Genomic DNA, 18,930 nt, shown 5'->3' with positions numbered 1-18,930 from the left:
CAATTCTTCTACTTGACACCTCCTAGTAAAGTAAGATGTATCTAGGTAAAAAATGGCATTCTCTGCGGTTATTCTTAGACAACTCACAGAGCATCCTATGGAAAAGACTGCTATATATCAAATAATGCCATCCATATAGCTTCAATAAATCCTTGAATAGCAAAGTATTTTTCTGATGGATAGATTTCAACGCTTTAGAGAGGGAACTCGTATGGACTATTATTTCATGTGATATTCCAACGGATAAAATAACATGTCGGTGCGATTAACTAAATCAAAGTTTATTGCTTCTAATTTACAGGATTTAATGTTCTTACACTCACACACTGCCCATCGATTACGTCTCCAAACACAAAAAGATTGTCAGGTAGGTTCTAATCGCATGATTTTTAGAATTATATCATTATTGCTACGGGACAGAGTCAATCTAGTTTAAGGTAAATGGCACAATATGAGACATATATCCGGTACCTGGGTACTACTAATAACTATAGAACAGTTGTTAATACTTGCGGTTCTTCGACACAGGTGTACATTACATAACTCTTCACTTACACTGTAAGGTAATAAATATTTACAATATTTCGACAAAGCAATCTAAGCTATTAGGGTGGCCCTTCGTAATACGTAATACTTGTATAGTTTCAAATGTATTAAACACAATTTCTGAGGCTAAAACTACGAGGACGACAGACAAGCAGGGCATTGAAATGCAGAAGGATTACGGGATACGATATTTGTTGGTAATGTAATCATACTTCACCGGTGATCACTCGGTTGATTCACTTTGAAGGAATGAGTAGCTTCCTATTGAAAACTCAACTAACTAAATTATAGGTGTGTGATTTGTCAACGAACCACGGCAGTTCAAGTCACGACCACATTTTCATGCATTCCTTCTGGAAAAATGGATATTTGACCACAACATTCAAGCTGATGGAACAAACCGTCGAGTTCGTAGGGAAACAACCATCTTTAAGGACTCTCATATAGTCATTTTGAAAAGCTAAAATTTCATTCTAAAACAAACAGGATACGGTGCGTACGCATATGCAGAAACAACGGACGTTATTTTTTGCTTTCTTATTTCGATTCGCCACGTTGGCCTTTGGCGAGAGTTCCGATACTGCGAGAAGCGTTTGCCATCTTTGGTTGCACATCAAAAGAAGAAGTGGTGCAATTTTATGACCCCACTGCCGCTGGCACACCGAATCCAATTATTGTTGTTTATCCGATTCGATTGGGTGAGAGATCGTTTACATTTCAGCGCTTGTTTTGCTCTTCCATGGCAGTAACTTTGAATTATAACTTTCAGCTGCAGATCGGGAAGGTGCTTGTTGCACTGTGGTAACAAGTTAACAAGTCGCATAAACCGCCGCGAGCGACCAGCTGATGATAAGTAATGTACCTTCAGTACACCACGTTAGTAGTCTCAGGGTCCGAGATCTTGGATGGAAAGGAAGATGAACATTGGGTGCGTTGTTTTGCCTTTGGAAAAGTATTGAAATCGTTTTCTGATCATATGAAGCCTACTTGTAATCAGTTTAGAATGTTATCTTTCCAATAAAACGAGCTCAAATTTAAAAAATATTGAGATCACAAATGAATATAAGAAAATTTATATTACAAATTCACACTCTGACAAATACAGGTCATGTGGGAGTTTTTTGCTTTCGTTTAACAACCGGAAATTAACACTCCACTAATTAGGCCTTTACACGGGTACGTTAACTAACTCTAATAAATATTATATCACGAGGTAACTTGTTATCTTGATACGAACCTGTTGCAAAACAGATCGACACAAAAATATTGTTTGAATATTTCACATAAAAACATAAGGTGAACTTCGAAAATTAAGCATTTTACCGATGTCCCGAAGATCAATTATCGAGCTACGTTTTGATTTAGTTGCTTCGAATCGGAAAAAATGTCGGTTCCAAGTTTCCTTTCCAAAGTTACAAATTGATCAGTACGACAGCTGTATATTTCTCATATAAATAACGGCTCCTTAAAGATGCAGCGCAAATATTATGCGCTACCACTTTGTTTCAATTCTCTGTTGTTCATAATAAGCGATGTTTTGGTCAATTCACGGACGAATAATATGGATTTCATCGTTCTGTTAAAACCTTCAATTCTGTCTTCTTATAAACAAAATTAAAGGTTTTATCATAAATGAAGTAAACTTATACTATGTTCATACCTGCAGAAAATAACATGTTTTAACGATAGTAATATAAAGTTAAAACCGCACTGTTCACACTAAGATTATGCTATACGCACTTGGTATTGAGTTTGTTTATTAAAAAACTGCAAAAATGCCTACGTCGCAGGTAGGAAAGAAAAAAGTATTTTGATAACATCCGAAAAATAAGAACTAAGCCAGGTACTTCTCCTAGCTATGAAGGATGTTATCGTTTCACGCTTATTGCCAACGTTTCGAATATTTTTGAGCAGCAAATAATTAAAAAATCATCTTTTAATTCAAAAACAAAAGTGGTTATACCAATCTGCGTTATCAGGTCGTTTTTCCAAAAATCTGTATTCGGCGCAAAAATTTATCTGTACCATATCGGGATCAGAGTCTCTTCTACATAAGTAGTAGAAAATGTCACCAAGGGGTGAGCAAAAAAAAGGTCCCACGACAACCTTTTCTCATGTCTATTCAAGCTAAAAACCAAAATCGGTACTTATCTGTATGATTCGTGAGTTATCGGTATTTCGGGAGTACATATCTGTATTGCGGTATAGACGGCAAAAATCTGTATAAATACCGAGAAATCGGTACCAGTTTCCAGTTTTGTTTTATTATGATTATAAGGCTACTTTGATGGAAAACTGCTGTTGTTGAACAGCTTGTCAATTGACATAGTCGTAAAGTGACGGAAAATGCTAGCAGGGTTGTGCTTTACTGACAATTATATCATGTTATTTCGGGAAAACATGTTCTAATGTGACGTTTCTGAATATGAAATAACGCAAAAGTAAAACATGTTATTTCGCTTAAAACATAAAATCAGAGTTAAAACTTGTTTCAACTCATAGTGTGAACATAGTATTATGCCGTTTTTCATTGAAAAACACTGGTGGCGTGGATTGCTCTGGTTTTGCACTTTCAAGCAGAAATGAAACATTCTGACGGTGTTTACTCGAAAGTGCAAAACCAGAGAAATCCACGCCACCAGTGTTTTTCAATGAAAAACGCCATTAGTATACATCTAGATTCCACAGTGTAATACAGGGTGAGCCATTTGAAGTGGAAGCATTTGTTTCTGAACAAAATGTATGAAAAAACATTTTTATTTATTTTCATTTCGTCACCTTTGGCCTTGAGTAAAAAAAATGTGCCCTTTTCCGATTTTTCCATCGTTTGTATCGGTATCTTGGAGTTAAAAAAAGTCAAAATCATCGTTTTTCGATGACTTGTCCGAGCCTTGGGCATCACAAAATCATTCATCATGGCACGATCAAAGATACACTCAAAATGTCCCATATAATTCATTGAAAAATGTTGGGTCAGTAATCGTGAACCAGTTGGTTCAGTAATAATGTAATTTTATTGACCCTCCGTTAATAAGCGTCGACTAGTGCCGGCAAAATGCCATGGAAACAATACAAGTTAAAAAGGAAGCAAACATTCAGCACAAAATGATTTCTTGCTACAACTGACTTTAATGCTTCATGGGATGAGGCAATAACAAACTAAATAAATTCTAGGCAATGAATCTAAGTAGTTTTTACTATTTTATTGTAAGAATCACTGGATATAAGGCAAATTGCTCAATATCGTTCATACTGTAACTTGATATTTTTCCAAACATAAACAATCATTGCTATAGTTACGACGCATCTAGTGATCAGACGCTTGTTGTTTTGCTCCAAAAGACTGAAACTGTCAGTGAATCGAGCTCATCTAGAGGTCCTATTCCCTCTATCTTGAGTTTATCTTTGGCACGATAACGATCACCGTTAACAGGTTTCGTTGCTCCAAAATCGTCTTGGAAAAAAACGTTTTGGTTGTATAGATGCTGTTCTTCAAATAATTGAAGGTTCTTAAAGGCATAGAACGTCTTATCACTGGGAGCACTGTTAACTTCATTTTTAGAACGAAACGAACGTTTGGTTTTCACAATTGGGAAGTTTTTTTGAATGTAAAGCTGAGCAATTTCAGCTCGTTCTTTTAGTGTGTACTGTCCCATGGTAAAATTGTCTTGGAATGTCGCTTCCAACGCGGTATGTCATTAGTCGATCTGACAATTCTGTCAAAAGTTCTTGGGTCGCCCGATGATTCCACTTTAAATGCCCACCCTGTAGCAATGTAATTAGCAGCCCGGGACACCAAAAATGCCGTCTGGTGATGTATGGAACCGTAAATGCTCTTTAAAATGTATACACAAAGTTGACTGCGCATTTCACACAACTAAGGAGTGTAATTAAGCTATCCACATACATTTGTGTTGTACGCATGTATTTGTGATACTTTTTCATGCTCAGATCACAGCATGCTGTACGTTTGGCTGTCAACTTTCGTTTGTTTACATGTTTGTGCGGTTGAAATTCTGCGTTTTCAAAATTTCGCGTATTGAAAAAGAAGTGAAAATTAAGGTTCTGGACACATGGCTAAGTGGGAAGGCTATTACAATGCGAAAATTGGCGAAGCGGTTTGGAATTCATCATGTCAGTGTTAAAACCATAATTAATAAGTTTGGGGAATACTATTCTTTGGATGAGCTACCAAGAAGAGGCAGAAAACCCGCGTCTTTCCGAAACTGGACCAGAAAGTGGTATCTCTAATCATGAAGAACAAATCAATGTCAATACGGGATTTGGCAAATAAAGCAGGAACTAGTGTCGGAATGACCCAGCGTATCAAGAGGCGAAATCACCTGAAGACCTACAAGAAGCAGAAAATCTCGAAACAAAGTGTAGAACAGAAGAAGCGAGAAGCAGCAAGGACCCGGAAATTGTATTCGCGTCTTTTGCAGTGTCCGGATGCATACGTTTTGATGGACGATGATACTTATGTAAAGGAGGACTCAAAAACACTTACAGGTCCACAATACTTTACTGTCGTCGTTGGGGACATGCGGACAGGTCGATTCAAGTGGAGAAATTCGGTCGAAAGGTACTGGTATGGCAAGCAATATGTTCATTTGGTTTGAAGTCAACCATTTTTTACACTACCGAAACTATAAATGCAGAAATCTATCGATCTGAGTGTCTCCAGAAGAGATTGCTGCCTTTATATAAGAAGCATAGTACACCTCCACTGTTTTAGCCGGATTTAGCGTCGGCTCACTATGCCAATACCACTCTCAATTGGCTTGCGGAAAAGGGTATAAATTTCGTTGAGGAAAATATCAATCCACCAAATTGCCCTCAGTTTCGATCCATCGAACGTTACTGGGAAATGGTGAAGAGGGTCTTCAAGAAGACTGATATGGCAGCTGGGAAAATGCAGGAGTTCAAACAATTTTTTGCTCAAGCGTCCAAAATGGCGATACAACAATTGTCCGGAACTTGATAAATAACGTTCGTTCAAAAGTTCCAAATTTCATCCGGTTTTCATTATGCTTAAGTTAAACCTCGTACAATAAAGGATCTATTTTTAGTTTGAATAAAATAACGTTTTTTATCATAATTTGAAAGAAGTGGGTGTAAGAAGTGGGTGTACTTTTTCTCAATAAATACTTTGGTTGTGTGGAATGCGCAGGTAACTTTATACACACATTTTAAGCACATTTACACTCCTTTTTTCAACAGAAGCACTTTTGGTGTCATCTGGATGTATTTGATTTAAAGTTTTAAGCTCTATTGCCAGATAGTTTTCGTTTGTAATTCAATGGACTGAACTTCCACTGACCGTCGTTGATAATGTCGCTATGTTACCACACCGAGCCGGCACAGTACGAAAGAAATTCTATATTTTTCATGACATAAGCAATACTAGAGAGAAACTGGATGCGTGAGATGGTATGCTACTGAGCAGACTAGTTCCCTTACTTGGTAAATTAGCTGTGCTCTCAGTCTCAGTAAACACATGAACTAAGCAATCCATAGTAATGCAATGAAACGAAGGGTTCACTCTCGGTAGTACTGTACGAGATAGAAGAACTTTGCTTCACGGCTTGCTACAAGATGCGAAACAACGTCATACAGGCAATGTTTTCGGTGTTGTTTCAGTGTAAGTTTACAGAAATCATTTTTAAACATAACGTTTGTACTCCAAGACCAAATTTGATAACATTTCAAAAATATTGCACACATTGTATAGCATTAATTTTGCTTTTGAGCCCGTTTTCAAAACGATCAATTTCTTGGGAGTTTACACTGTGTATGTATTCTAGAAACACAAGAAGAAATGTTTTTTTCGGAACTAAAAGTTATGAATCTAGTTTGCTCATAGAACCATTCATCTAAAGCTAACCACATGAAGCATACTCATCACCTGGCGCACATCATCATGAACTAATGAACAAACGAAGGAGCTATCCTTGGTTGGGTTGCACTGTGAATTCTACCTAACATACGAATGTGTTTAAATACCACAGAGGGTGAAACTCTTTTGTTAATATTCGTTGCTTTATACTTGAAAATCCTGGATGAAATTATCATTTCACATACAGATTTGATTTGGGTGATAAAACATGTGTAAATAGACGTATAAAATAAACTTCGATCATAATTTATCAACGTATCTCTAAATCCATTCATAAAAACTACGAATTTCCCAGATTTGAAAACAGCACCCGACATCACTTCTTAGAATTTGATTTGATTTGAATTTTTATCCAATTCTTACATGTTTCTGTATGGTATTATTCGATTAATGCGAAAGTATAAAAAAAACAGTAATTTTTTCAAATCTCCATGTAAATTAGTTCAAAGCTCGCCACTTGAGCAGCGCAGCGATCGCAGAGAATTTGACTGGATTTTTCTATAGGACAATTGAACGACTAGTGCCGCTATTTTACTAACTCTAAAAACGAGTATCAAATATACGGTCGAAATCATGCTTAAAGGTGTTGTGTCGTACCTCCGGAACCATAAACGCAAATAGCAAACTTTTTTTCTCTGAAGAAATTATTAATAAAATTCGGTCGGCAAGCTTACATTTGAATATTCAAGGTCCCTCAACCTTCATCACCATAACAAATGTTTGCATATACGTTATATTTGTATCTATCTGTAGTTCTTTAGAGTGAATGCATGTATGACGTCATACCAACATTGTTAATGTCGTTTTGATTACCATCGACACTGGCATATGTGTTCTGCAGCACCTGATTATACCTTATTGCAACCAGATCTTGTGCACATTCACATCACTAAAAGCATTCAAGGTGCATTGCCGTACATTTTACGTCAGTTCTCATTCGCTTCTTTACCAGCTTGATACGCACCGAAACCTCGGCTCGTTAAAAAGCTCACGAACGTTTATACCCACTATCAACCCCCATCCGTTCACCGTAATCACCGCAAAATGCTCAGAATACTGCGTAGTTATACTTTTATTTATTTATTTACTAACATTATCATAAATTGTTAATCATAAATTATGGTTATACTTCGACGCGCAAACTTACTTTTCGCTTTGAGGTGGGAGAGCGAAGTCCCAATCATCTCGCAACTGCTTCGTTTCGAGGTGCTAAAGCTGAAGCAAAAATCCAATCAAAAATCGATTATACTCAAGAAATGCGTCTCCGTTGTGGTCTTTCAGCGCCTTCAACCGATATCGTCAGCAACAACACCGACTGACCGGATCGTGATAGGGTGGTCTAAACGCGATAACACTCCAAGTCGATCTGGACTCGATCATCACGAAAAAGGAATAAATCGAAAATTGCTGCGATTGATTGGAATCATTTCTCAGTTTCGAAGTTTCAGATTCATAATTTTGTTTCTTCGATATAAGAATGCCACCCTAAGCCCTGACTTGAGGTTATGTTATTTTATCAGGCCTTACAAACTTTCTCATCTTTTCTTCCACCACACCAGTTTCGGCAGAAATGAAGATCGTTGGATCGCCATGCTAACTTCACTTGAAAGCAGCCAATTTTCTTCGTAGGGTGAGATATGGTACAGCTTTAGTTTTAAAGGTTCAGAGATATAAACAAAGCTGTTGCCATCTGATGTTTCATTACGATCGATGATATTTACAAATTATCACCACGAATTTCTGGGAAAATGAGAATGCTTTTCGTTGATGACATCATTATCATCTTCTAGATTGTTTCGTGATTCTAAGTAGTATTATGAGGAATTCTTTTTCTAATAACTCTCGCACAATTACATTTTGATTTGTTTACTTCCAACTTCGGTAAGCACTGCACTATAAGAAATACAACTAAATTAAACGAATAATCAAATTCAAATCAGCACCCGGTAGAATAACGAGTATTGTGTGAAACATGAAAATGTCAGACATATGTGGATTAAGTTGAAAATTGTGCCCAAAAATGCAGGTTTGAGAACATCTTCCGAACAAAAACGAAATTACGCTAAAAAGTATACGGAGAACCACAATCACAAAATTGCAATATTACAATTCTGTATAGAATTTTCACTACGACGTAAGTGCAAATGACAGATTCGCTTTGTTTCTCTTTCTCTTTCAATTATTACGGAATAGCCCTGTATTTTTCAATCGTTGCTTCAGTGCGAAAAAAAGATAATAGTTTTAGTTATTATTCTCTGCAAATAGTTAGAGAGAAGAATTGCTTTTACAAATTTGAGCACTATTTTTGTACATAATTTACGAAGAAAAGTTTGTGTTTGCTGTCATTGCCGTATTTTCATAATTCCTGCAATTTCCGTATTTTCATACCAACTGTTTTGACTGAGTCGTCACAAAAATTGCAAAACATAATGTTTTCCTGCGAATTAGCCTTAGCCTACCTTTAATGGCAGGTACAGTGATGTCGGAACCATTGAATTGTCCGTAATTTCGCCTAATCCTAAAATAATTGGCAATTATTGAACTTCAGTTGCCATCACAGATCGTACTGGTACCCACTTTTGCAAAAACCATACCTACCCAAAAATTGAGTAGTTGTAAAAAAAAACGTTGGGTGATTTACGATGGATGTCACTTATAGTCAGTGACACTTTCATCAGACATCGTATCAATCAATTTGATAGGGTTCTACCCAGTTTTGGATAAAATATCGTTTCCTGCCACTGAGTAGTTACAAGTAAGCGTGTACAACAAGTCAGTGCTGCAAGTGCTGTAGAGTCGCATCGAATGCTGTTGAGGCATACACGCTCTTTGAACATAAATCATGGTTTGAGGTGCGATTACTCAAATTCGTAAACTGGAACAATATGTCAAAATTTGAGTATGGATTTGAGTAAAATAAACTCGTTGCCATGAGTTCTCTCGCATTTATTCTTACATTAGAGTAAGCGTTGAGTTTTTAAACATTTGAGTGAAAAAAATACTTCTTGCAGTTCAGTGCATTTTCATTCTCGGAATATTCTTATCGAAATAAAGAATGCAAGAATACGTCGTTTTCCATTGCCGTTTCTAGATCCGGTTTTGAAAACATGAATCAACGTCAATCATTGATGTTTTGTGGTTTCAATTATGCTTGGTGAAAAGCGCAACATAAGGATATCAAAATAATTCAATTTTTACTCCAAACTGTTCAAAAGGAAACGGGTTTGAGTCACTATTTTGCGCATTCAAAAGCAAGAAGAATAACTTTGTATATGAAAATTAACAAAGAAAAATTTCTTCATTTTGAGAGCAAGAAACTCAAATTTTGAGTTGAACTTACTCAAATTTTGAACAAAATATTTTTTTCTTATTTTGAGTAAAAATTACTCAAATTTTGACAATTTCGTCCCTTAACGCAAAAATGAGTAGATAGGTGGTAACTAAAGTTTAGAGTACGTGCACTTTTTATGAATTTGAGTGATGTGTCACTCAATTTTGAGTTATGTTCAATGAGAGTGTATGGTTTGCTTCAAAGACACGAAAGAAAATCAGTTTTACAACGAATTATTAATGGCGATAAAATGATTTAATCCTAGGTGATATTAATACTAATCGTTACAGGCACAAATCTCCAAATATCAAGGGGAACGTGCCATTCGAGCCAATTTGTTCTGATTCCTGATTCATCTCTTCACCAAATTTTCTAATTTGTATGCGTATCATAGTAACTAATTCACAATTTTCAGCCACAAAAATAACTTTTAGGCAAAAACGACACTCACGTCGTTTTGTAATTTGATCGTGTACATCGTTTTTTTTATGATTGACTTGACACATAAGTCGTTTTCCTCTTGATTGTTAAGTCGTTCTGCGTAAGTCGAAGTTTACCTTTGTCGTTTTGTTACTCGCACTTGTGTGAAACCCAGTTTAGCTCGAAAACATTACTGATAGCTAGTTTTGCATATCAGATGGCAAAACATGACAGTCGATTCGTTTTTAGTGTGTATTGAGAACTTTCGCTTTCGTTTGATGAAGAATTCATAACGGTTTCTACGATTGGAACCCAACCAGTTTCTTTTCAAATTAATCTGCGTTTTTCAAAAAGCTCAATAGCATATCGAACCCATTAAATATCTCCAACTCTACATCTAGTCTCAGATTCAGAATATCACACCAGTTCTGCTTTTTCGAGAAAAACTATTTTGTCGTAAGTCCGCGCATACACTTTTGTTTATACTTTGGTACATTGGTCAAAACATTACCAATTGACGTTAATAGCATTGATGATTATTTTTCACTGATTTCGACATACGTCAAATGTTTTTTTTTTGTTCTGGTCACCGCAACTTTGTTCAATTATGGTTGTTTGTTGATTTTTTTCGGTGAGAATTGAAACACTGTTCTTAACGTTTTTTGTTCAGCATAACGTTTCGGCCTACTACTCTTCAGCCATCGTCGGACGCCTACAACATATATTTTTCGTCATTAAGTACATACATTTTACAATTCAAATACAAATTTACATCAAATAACAGTCACAAGAAAAGCAAACAATCGACTTACATTCAACAAAACTTTTACAATATTCAATCACTCCATTCTATCATTCGTTCACTCACTGCCGACGGCTGGGTTATCGTATGCTTCTGACCGCCTATCATCCTTACTATTCCAATACTGTCGGAACTTAGCCATCAGACCATTGTACGTAGTGCAGAAAGTTCCACACTCTCTCTGGAGATTGACTGTTCTCTCCTCGCCGAGTATTTTTATGTGAAACATTTCTGCTGTAACTCTGCTCTCCTGGTTCTCGATTCGTTCCAGTATTCGGGTGTTGGCAAAGTCGAAGATGTGTCCTTCTTGTTGTGTGTGTTGAGATAACCCAGTTCTTGCATCTTTTTTCCTCGTATCGTTCTTGTGTTCCGCTACTCTTGTCTCTAGTTTTCTTCCCGTTTGTCCGATGTAAACTTTGCCATCGTCTGTTCCGCATGGGATTGTGTACACCACGTTCGTCTGTTTCCCTGGTGGGATTGGATCTTTTAACTTAGTGAAAATTTGATTCTTAATTTTATCCCTCGGCTTAAAAGCAAGTTTTGTGCTGTACTTTTTTAAAAATTCTTTCCAATTTTTCACTAAGTCCAGGGATGTACGGAACTGCAACATACGACTGCGCTAGATCTTTTTCTTTTTCCTCCTGCAGGCTGTTGTAGTGTTTGTGGACACGTTCCTTCAGTATTTTGCAAACAAACCATTTAGGGTAATGGTTTATTTGTAAAATTTCCTTGACTGTTCTTATGGCTGATGGACGGTTCTTACAGTCGGATAGTTTGATTGCTCGATCTATTAGTGCAATCGCAGTGTTGCATTTGTGCGAATAAGGACTTTCGGACTCAAAATCCAGATATCTCCCATCAGATTGTTTGGGTAACCATATTCGTTCGATGTGATCGTTGTTTCGGAACAACATCATATCGAGGAATTTGAGTTTTCCATCTTCTTCATTTTCAAAAGTAAACTGAAGTTTACTATGGAAACTATTAAACGACTCTACGATGTCCTGAATGTGTTCCTTTTTTCCCACACAGAAGCAGTCATCGACGTATCGTCGATACACATTCATTTGTATTTGTTTTTCCTCCATCATGGTTATGCATTGCTGCTCCAAACGTTCCAATACTAAATTGGCAATAACAGGCGATAATGGTGATCCCATTGGTACCCCGAAGGTTTGCGCATACACTACGCCTCGGTGTACGAAAAAGGTAGACTCCAACACAAGCTTAACCATGTCCAAAAAACTATCCCGATCAATGGTTGTGTGCTTTTCTATTTCACTCCATCTGTTACTTAGACACTCTAGCGCAAAGTCGATCGGTACGTTTGTGTATAGTGACGTGACATCCAGCGAGAACAAAACCTCATCCTCTGCTACATACGTCAAATGTGTTGACAGATTTTTTAGAGAATCTATAGTGAATTGAGAAACGGTGTTCGGGTAGTGCGTGTATTAGAACAACCCTAACAAAATGCAATAAAAAACTCAGTTTGTTTACTTTTGTTACTTAGGTTGTAATGAACATTAAATACAGAAATGATCAATTGAACCAGCACTTGTTCAAAAAACGATCAGAATTGATTTTGTGATTTTGTTACACGACAATGTACCTTCACGCAAAGCAAAACCATTTCAGGATATAATCTAAACCTTTGGCTGGGAGTTGGTAAGGAGTGTATCAAAAATAAACTATCCACATACATTTGTGTTGTACGCATGTATTTGTGATACTTTTTCATGCTCAGATCACAGCATGCTGTGCGTTTGGCTGTCAACTTTCGTTTGTTTACTTGTTTGTGCGGTTGAAATTCTGCGTTTTCAAAATTTCGCGTATTGAAAAAGAAGTGAAAATTAAGGTTCTGGACGCATGGCTAAGTGGGAAGGCTATTACAATGCGAAAATTGGCGAAGCGGTTTGGAATTCATCATGTCAGTGTTAAAACCATAATTAATAAGTTTGGGGAATACTGTTCTTTGGATGAGCTACCAAGAAGAGGCAAAAAACCCGCGTCTTTCCGAAACTGGACCAGAAAGTGGTATCTCTAATCATGAAGAACAGATCAATGCCAATACGTGATTTGACAAATAAAGCAGAAACGAGTGTCGCAATGACCCAGCGTATCAAGAGGCGAAATCACCTGAAGACCTACAAGAAGCAGAAAATCTCGAAACAAAGTATAGAAGCGAGCAGCAGCAAGGGCCCGGAAATTGTATTCGCGTCTTTTGCAGTGTCCGGATGCATGCGTTTTGATGGACGATGAGACTCATGTAAAGGAGGACTCAAAAACACTTACAGGTCCACAATACTTTACTGTCGTCGTTGGGGAGGATGTGAGCGATGCCGATAGGTCGATTCAAGTGGAGAAATTCGGTCGAAAGGTACTGGTATGGCAAGCAATATGTTCCTGTGGTTTGAAGTCACCATTTTTTACAATATCGAAACTATAAATGCAGAAATCTATTGATCTGAGTCTCCAGAAGCTGTCTTTATATAAGAAGCATAGTACACCTCCACTGTTTCGGCCGGATTTAGCGTCGGCTCACTATGCCAAAACCACTCTCAATTGGCTTGCGGAAAAGGGTATAAATTTCGTTGAGGAAAATATCAATCCACCAAATTGCCTTCAGCTTCGATCAATCGAACGTTACTGGGAAATCGTGATTAGGGTCTTCAAGAAGACTGGTAAGGCAGCTGGGAACATGCAGGAATTAAAAAAAATTGGGCTCAGGCGTCCAAAAAATGCGATGCAACACTTGTCTGGAACTTGATGAAGAACGTTCGATCAAAAGTTCCAAAATTCGTGAACGAATAGCTTAAATTTCATCCGATTTTCATTATTCTCAAGTTTAACCTCGTACAATAAAGGATCTATTTTTAGTTTGAATAAAATATCGTTTTTTATCATAATTTGAAGAAAAAAATTGTGGATAGCGTATTTTCGATACACTTCTTACTCCATCCGCCGTTTTCAACACACATAGCCCCTTCCGACTACCATTTGCTTCCATCGATGCGCCACGCATTGACTAAACAGCACTTTGATTCCTACGAAGAAGTCGAGAATAGGGTATCTGATTGGTTTATTCAAAAGACGAAAATTTCTATTGGCTTGGTATCCATAAATTGACCACCTGCAAGATGTGTACAAAGGAATGGTCAATACCTTGATTTATTGTTTTTCAATTTTCCATTCAAAATTAGTTTCATTTTGACAAAAAAAAACACCTTCATATCCATACTCGGTATTTAGATTTTTCTTTTAAGAAAAACCTGTTTAAATCCACCTAGTGGTGTAATGATACCTTTCTCATATCAATCATACTATCGTATATAATACTGTGATATTCTTCAAAATATTTTTCTGCCATTCTTGAAAGAATAGCTGGAATCGGAATGTTGGGCCGTCTACTGATAATGACTACCGATTGGAGTAGTTACGATTTCTGTTTCGCTCCTTTAAGGGATGGTATAAAGCTTTTAACACACTTTACCCTATAATTCCGGAACTGGAAGTCGGATCCGAATGACGGAAGAATTCCGTATGGGACCACGAGACCTTTCATTTGAATCTACGTTTGTGAAAATCGGTCAAACCATCACTGAGAAAAGTGAATGATATCCATTTGGTAAAATATGACTACTATTTCCAGGAAACCAGGAACCAGGATAGCCGAAATCAGTTTATTTTATTACCGATTGGAGTAGTTTTGAGGCCGATTCAGAATATTTTTACGATTTTTGTTTTACCCCTTAAAGTGATGGTATAAAATTGTTAACACAATTTACCCTATAATTCCAGAATAGGAAGTCGGATTCAAGTGAAATTCAGAAGTTAGTACACATATTTTCATTTGTTGCACATTTTACCCCATAGTTCCAGAATCGGAAGTCAGATCCAAATAATATTCAGGAATTTTGTATGGGACCACAAGATCCTTCATTTGAATCTAAGTTTGTGAAAATCGGTCCAGCCATCTCCGAGAAGTTAGTAGAAAAAAATGTTACATACACACATACATTTTGCGTACTCGACGAACTGAGTCGAATGGTATCCCAAGTAACAATTTTTGTTACGCTAGCTTGTTTGTGACTAGTTTGCAACCAGATATTTGAGTGATTGTTACTAACATCTAACCACTTGCATGACTCAAAAAGCGCAGTTTCTACTAGTTGTTAAGTCGGCTAAAAATAAGTTGTCGTTACGTTGTAATGCCATACTGAAATAACTTATCTTTTCATAACTTGAAAATAACTTGTTTTCAAGTAAACTAGTTGAAACTTAGTCACCATCGACATTATAAACATTGAATGAATCCAGAATACTTTTCTATCATTAATAAAAAAGCAGAAGAGTACTTTCAGTCACAAACTTGATACAAGGTACAAATTTCACAACGATCCAAAAACTGTCGAGCGGAATTCAATTTTACTTAACTGTTTTTTATGCGCCTTCAATCCAAATCTGTTTATAAAGATATAAAAAATAAACAACAAAATAACCCTATGTTCAGAATACTCAAAATTATTCCAAGTAGAGTGATTTCTAATCATTTTAAACTCATATATCATGAGAATTATAATATTATCACAATCGATGTTCAATCCCTATATTATTTTCTTCGTGTTTATGAAAGTGCATAGAACAAAAATGACTATTCTGCCTTTCACTATTTTCGGCAAAAAGTAGTTTTGAAAAAAGTAATATCCTGGTTTCATTTACGTTTCATACACTTCTTGAGACTCCATATTGTGTTCGCCATATTCAAGCCAAGAAAGGTTGTTTCGTTTGCATTTTCGTTATCATAACGTTGGGAAAACCTACCGATAACTATCTGAATCAATGAAGAAATTATGTTATAATCTTATAATATCTAAGTTATTGCTATATCAATTCACAGTAACGATTCACATATACGTTTACGTATTTATAATGGTTTCACAACGGAAAATAAACCTTTTTTCAACTAGTAGCTAAAAACATAGCTGTGATTAAAGATATGTTAGAATCAAGTAACGATAACTTACAAATGATAGTTAGTTCAATGTTTACGTTATAAAGAAACACTGCTGTCACCTTGTTTTGACCAGTATAACATAAAAAACATGTTCATGCTCTTGTTGCAACACAGTTGGGCTAAGTGGTATCAAAACTAGTTACGGGTTGCTACTATTGAAGTCAAATAAACTTATTTTCAACTAGTAGCTAGATGCATTGTTGTGATTGAAGATATGTTTGGATTAAGTAACGATAGCTTATAAATTATATTTAATTCAATATGACACAAAGATGTTATGATTGGAAACCTAAATAACTATTTCGTAACTAGTTATGTTATGATGAAACATTGCTGTCACCATATTTTAACCAGTATAACATAAAAAACATATTCGTGCTCTTGTTTCAACATAGTTTGGACTTTGTCGTATCAGAACTAGTTGCGAATTGCTACTTGGGATATGACACTTGGTACGGGCCTCGGTTCAGAAGTCGGTTGTCACAGTGATTGCATAACCTTTCTGTATGAGAAATGCAAAAATATAAAATTCCTGTTAAATCAGGGTTTTCGAATCCTCGGAGGCCTTCAGTGTTATGTACTTCTCGATTAAGCTCGACAAGATTTCAATGTACGTGCGCACTTTTGAAAGATTTCTATAGCCACTCAATTTTCTCGGAGATGACTGACTATAAATAATTTTAGGATAGTTTGCAAGCTACTATTGGATCATTGATCAAGTTCGAAAATTAAATGGCTGACACTTCCGGTTCTAAAAATTTAATAGTATAAATAACTAGCGAACTGCACTTTATCTATGCATTTGTTTTCTCGGAGATGACTAAACTGATTTCTACAATCTTTGGCTTATTTGCAGAATACTATTAGGTCATCGATCACGATGGAAGATCAAACAGTTGACATTTTTGGTACTGGAGATATAATGTTATAAATGACGCAAACGATAAATAGAATTCATTTCAATCCGCAAAATTTTCATGGGAAAATAAGTTCAAACGTTAGCTTTTAAAAGCATTAAGAAAGCTTTTAAAAGCTTTTTTTTAGACTTTTTTAACAAATGAAAATAGAAAACTTGATATATTTCGCAATGTTGAGAAATTTACTCCAGTCGCAACTTTTATGAAAAAAAACGCCAGTTAAACGCATAGACCCGGAATAACACTCAACACCCTACGAATTAAGTGCCAAAGTAGGTTCCAAAATCGTCCTAACCTACTCGATCCGATGCATATCTAGACCCGCGAAAGACTGCATGATCCTAGTGTAACCAGGCGGCCTGAGATACATTTTTTATTTCTTGCGTGTTGCTCTTCCACCCGCCCCCGTTGAAGTCGCTTAACAACTATTCGCCATAACCATTTTACTACCCGCATATGTGCAATATCCAAACGTGCGCACCGTTCCCGTGCACGCTTATGCCCATAAATAAGAACATGCAATGTACCGATCAGCCTGGAAGCTATCCGCGCCCCATCAGCACCGGCATGTATGTAGATTACTTGCTATTCATTACCACGCTTGATCGTGCTGTTTTTCCCCCGTCAGTTTCAACCTCAGCACCAGTGCCAGGCAATGCACAAGATATTATTTTTACAACATATAATTAAACTTGTCTTAAGTATCAAACCTAAAAACTTACTAGCAGTTACAGTTTCACACAAAAAAGTACACCATTATTTAACCTTTAGTCTTCACACTGAAATAAAATAATTTAAACTTCATCTTAAACTTAATATCACATTTTTCGCCAACGTAACATGTACGTCGATAATTGATAATTCCGTCGCTTCGGTCGGATCCCTGTTTTGTCCGCTTGGTTCGCATAATTTACAGCCCACGGAGCTCCCATCACAGCACAGTCTCGTTACCGGTCAGGCTCATCGTTTGCGAGGACGCCTTGTAAGTACGTGGTTTTCGGTTAATGTGCGAATGCGAGGGATATTTTCTTGCGTGTCGTGGAGGAATTTTACCCAACGACACCGATACCACCGAGTTCTGCGGGCAAACCGTCTGATAGGAGGCCGTCGAGTACGGTGATTGGGGAAACTTTGGCTGTGGCTGTTTATAAACCTGGTGGTTGATCTTACTGCGGCAGAGGCTGGCGATTCGAGGCCCGACGGCCCACGCCGATGCCAGCACTCCGACCAGTAGCTCAATTACCGCCCGCAGGATGAACGGCCAGATGGGGGCTTTCACCGATGACACCGGTTCCAGCGAAGGGTGCGGAACGTTCAGCCAGTTCTCCCGATAGGCGAACTCGTAGAACATTATCATCAGTAGCAGGAAGCTCGGAACCGAGTAGATGAACAGGAACTGTCCCATTCCGGTGATCTGCACCGGCAGATTGTTGACCAGCAGCGTCGATGAGGACCGTTTCCGTAGATACGCTGTGAAAAGATAACCGGAACCGATGACCCAATAGGTGAGCAATGGAACCAGCACGAAACCGAGCAGTGCTCTGTCGGACTGGTTTCCGATGAAACAGGAACCTGGAATGGAAAAAGAAAAAAAAACATGTTTACGTCAGTGATAATGGTAAAATTAGATAATTCTGTTAAGTTCTTAATAGTTCAATCAAGAAATAAGCTTAAATATAGTGATAATTTCTATAGAAATCGATCAAATATTCTGGAAAACGGTGAAATAGTTAGCTGGAATAATGCAGAAATTAATTGCGCGGTGTTATTATAAACATGTTATTATAAACCCCAAATGATCAAATGTCAAAATAGAAAGACCAGAAATAGTTCATTAATGGTATTAAACATATGACGTTTGCTACCATTGTAAACATCTACTTTCACTCTAATTCTTCTTTATCATTAACAAAATTGATTTGGAGACACAAGGAAAAGAGAAAAAACATACTACTCAGAACAGCAATTGTTTATCAGTAATGATTCAAATTCAAAGGTATT

The 18,930-nt window shown here is 36.9% G+C and overlaps 2 protein-coding genes across 3 annotated transcripts in view; both read right to left on the bottom strand.

The window, feature by feature from the left end:
• Positions 1 to 265: 265 nt before the first annotated feature.
• LOC131427336 (frizzled-4) overlaps positions 266 to 18,930 on the bottom strand; it is a 112,692-nt gene continuing 94,027 nt past the window's right edge. For both annotated transcript variants that reach the window (XM_058590418.1, XM_058590419.1), the window contains exon 4: positions 266 to 18,501. In XM_058590418.1, coding sequence (XP_058446401.1) covers positions 17,861 to 18,501 — 641 coding nt within the window. In that variant the 3' untranslated portion in view covers positions 266 to 17,860. The remainder of the gene's footprint in view (positions 18,502 to 18,930) is intronic.
• LOC131429108 (uncharacterized) lies at positions 11,054 to 12,230 on the bottom strand. The gene is made up of 2 exons (XM_058593156.1): positions 11,576 to 12,230; positions 11,054 to 11,463 (listed from the first exon to the last, which is right to left on the bottom strand). Exons 1-2 carry the CDS (start codon positions 12,228 to 12,230, stop codon positions 11,054 to 11,056), a joined length of 1,065 nt encoding a protein of 354 aa, XP_058449139.1.

This window comes from Malaya genurostris, chromosome 2 (assembly GCF_030247185.1).
Source record: "Malaya genurostris strain Urasoe2022 chromosome 2, Malgen_1.1, whole genome shotgun sequence".
Taxonomy (NCBI): Eukaryota; Metazoa; Arthropoda; class Insecta; order Diptera; family Culicidae; genus Malaya; species Malaya genurostris.
This window is presented reverse-complemented; position numbering and strand designations above follow the sequence as displayed.

Coding starts and splice junctions, on each gene's coding strand:
- LOC131429108 (XM_058593156.1), bottom strand. CDS start 12,230: ATGGTTAAGCTTGTGTTGGAGTCTACCTTTTTCGTACACCGAGGCGTA. Junction 11,464..11,575: donor TCCGTACATCCCTGGACTTA/GTGAAAAATTGG, acceptor CAATCCCACCAG/GGAAACAGACGAACGTGGTG.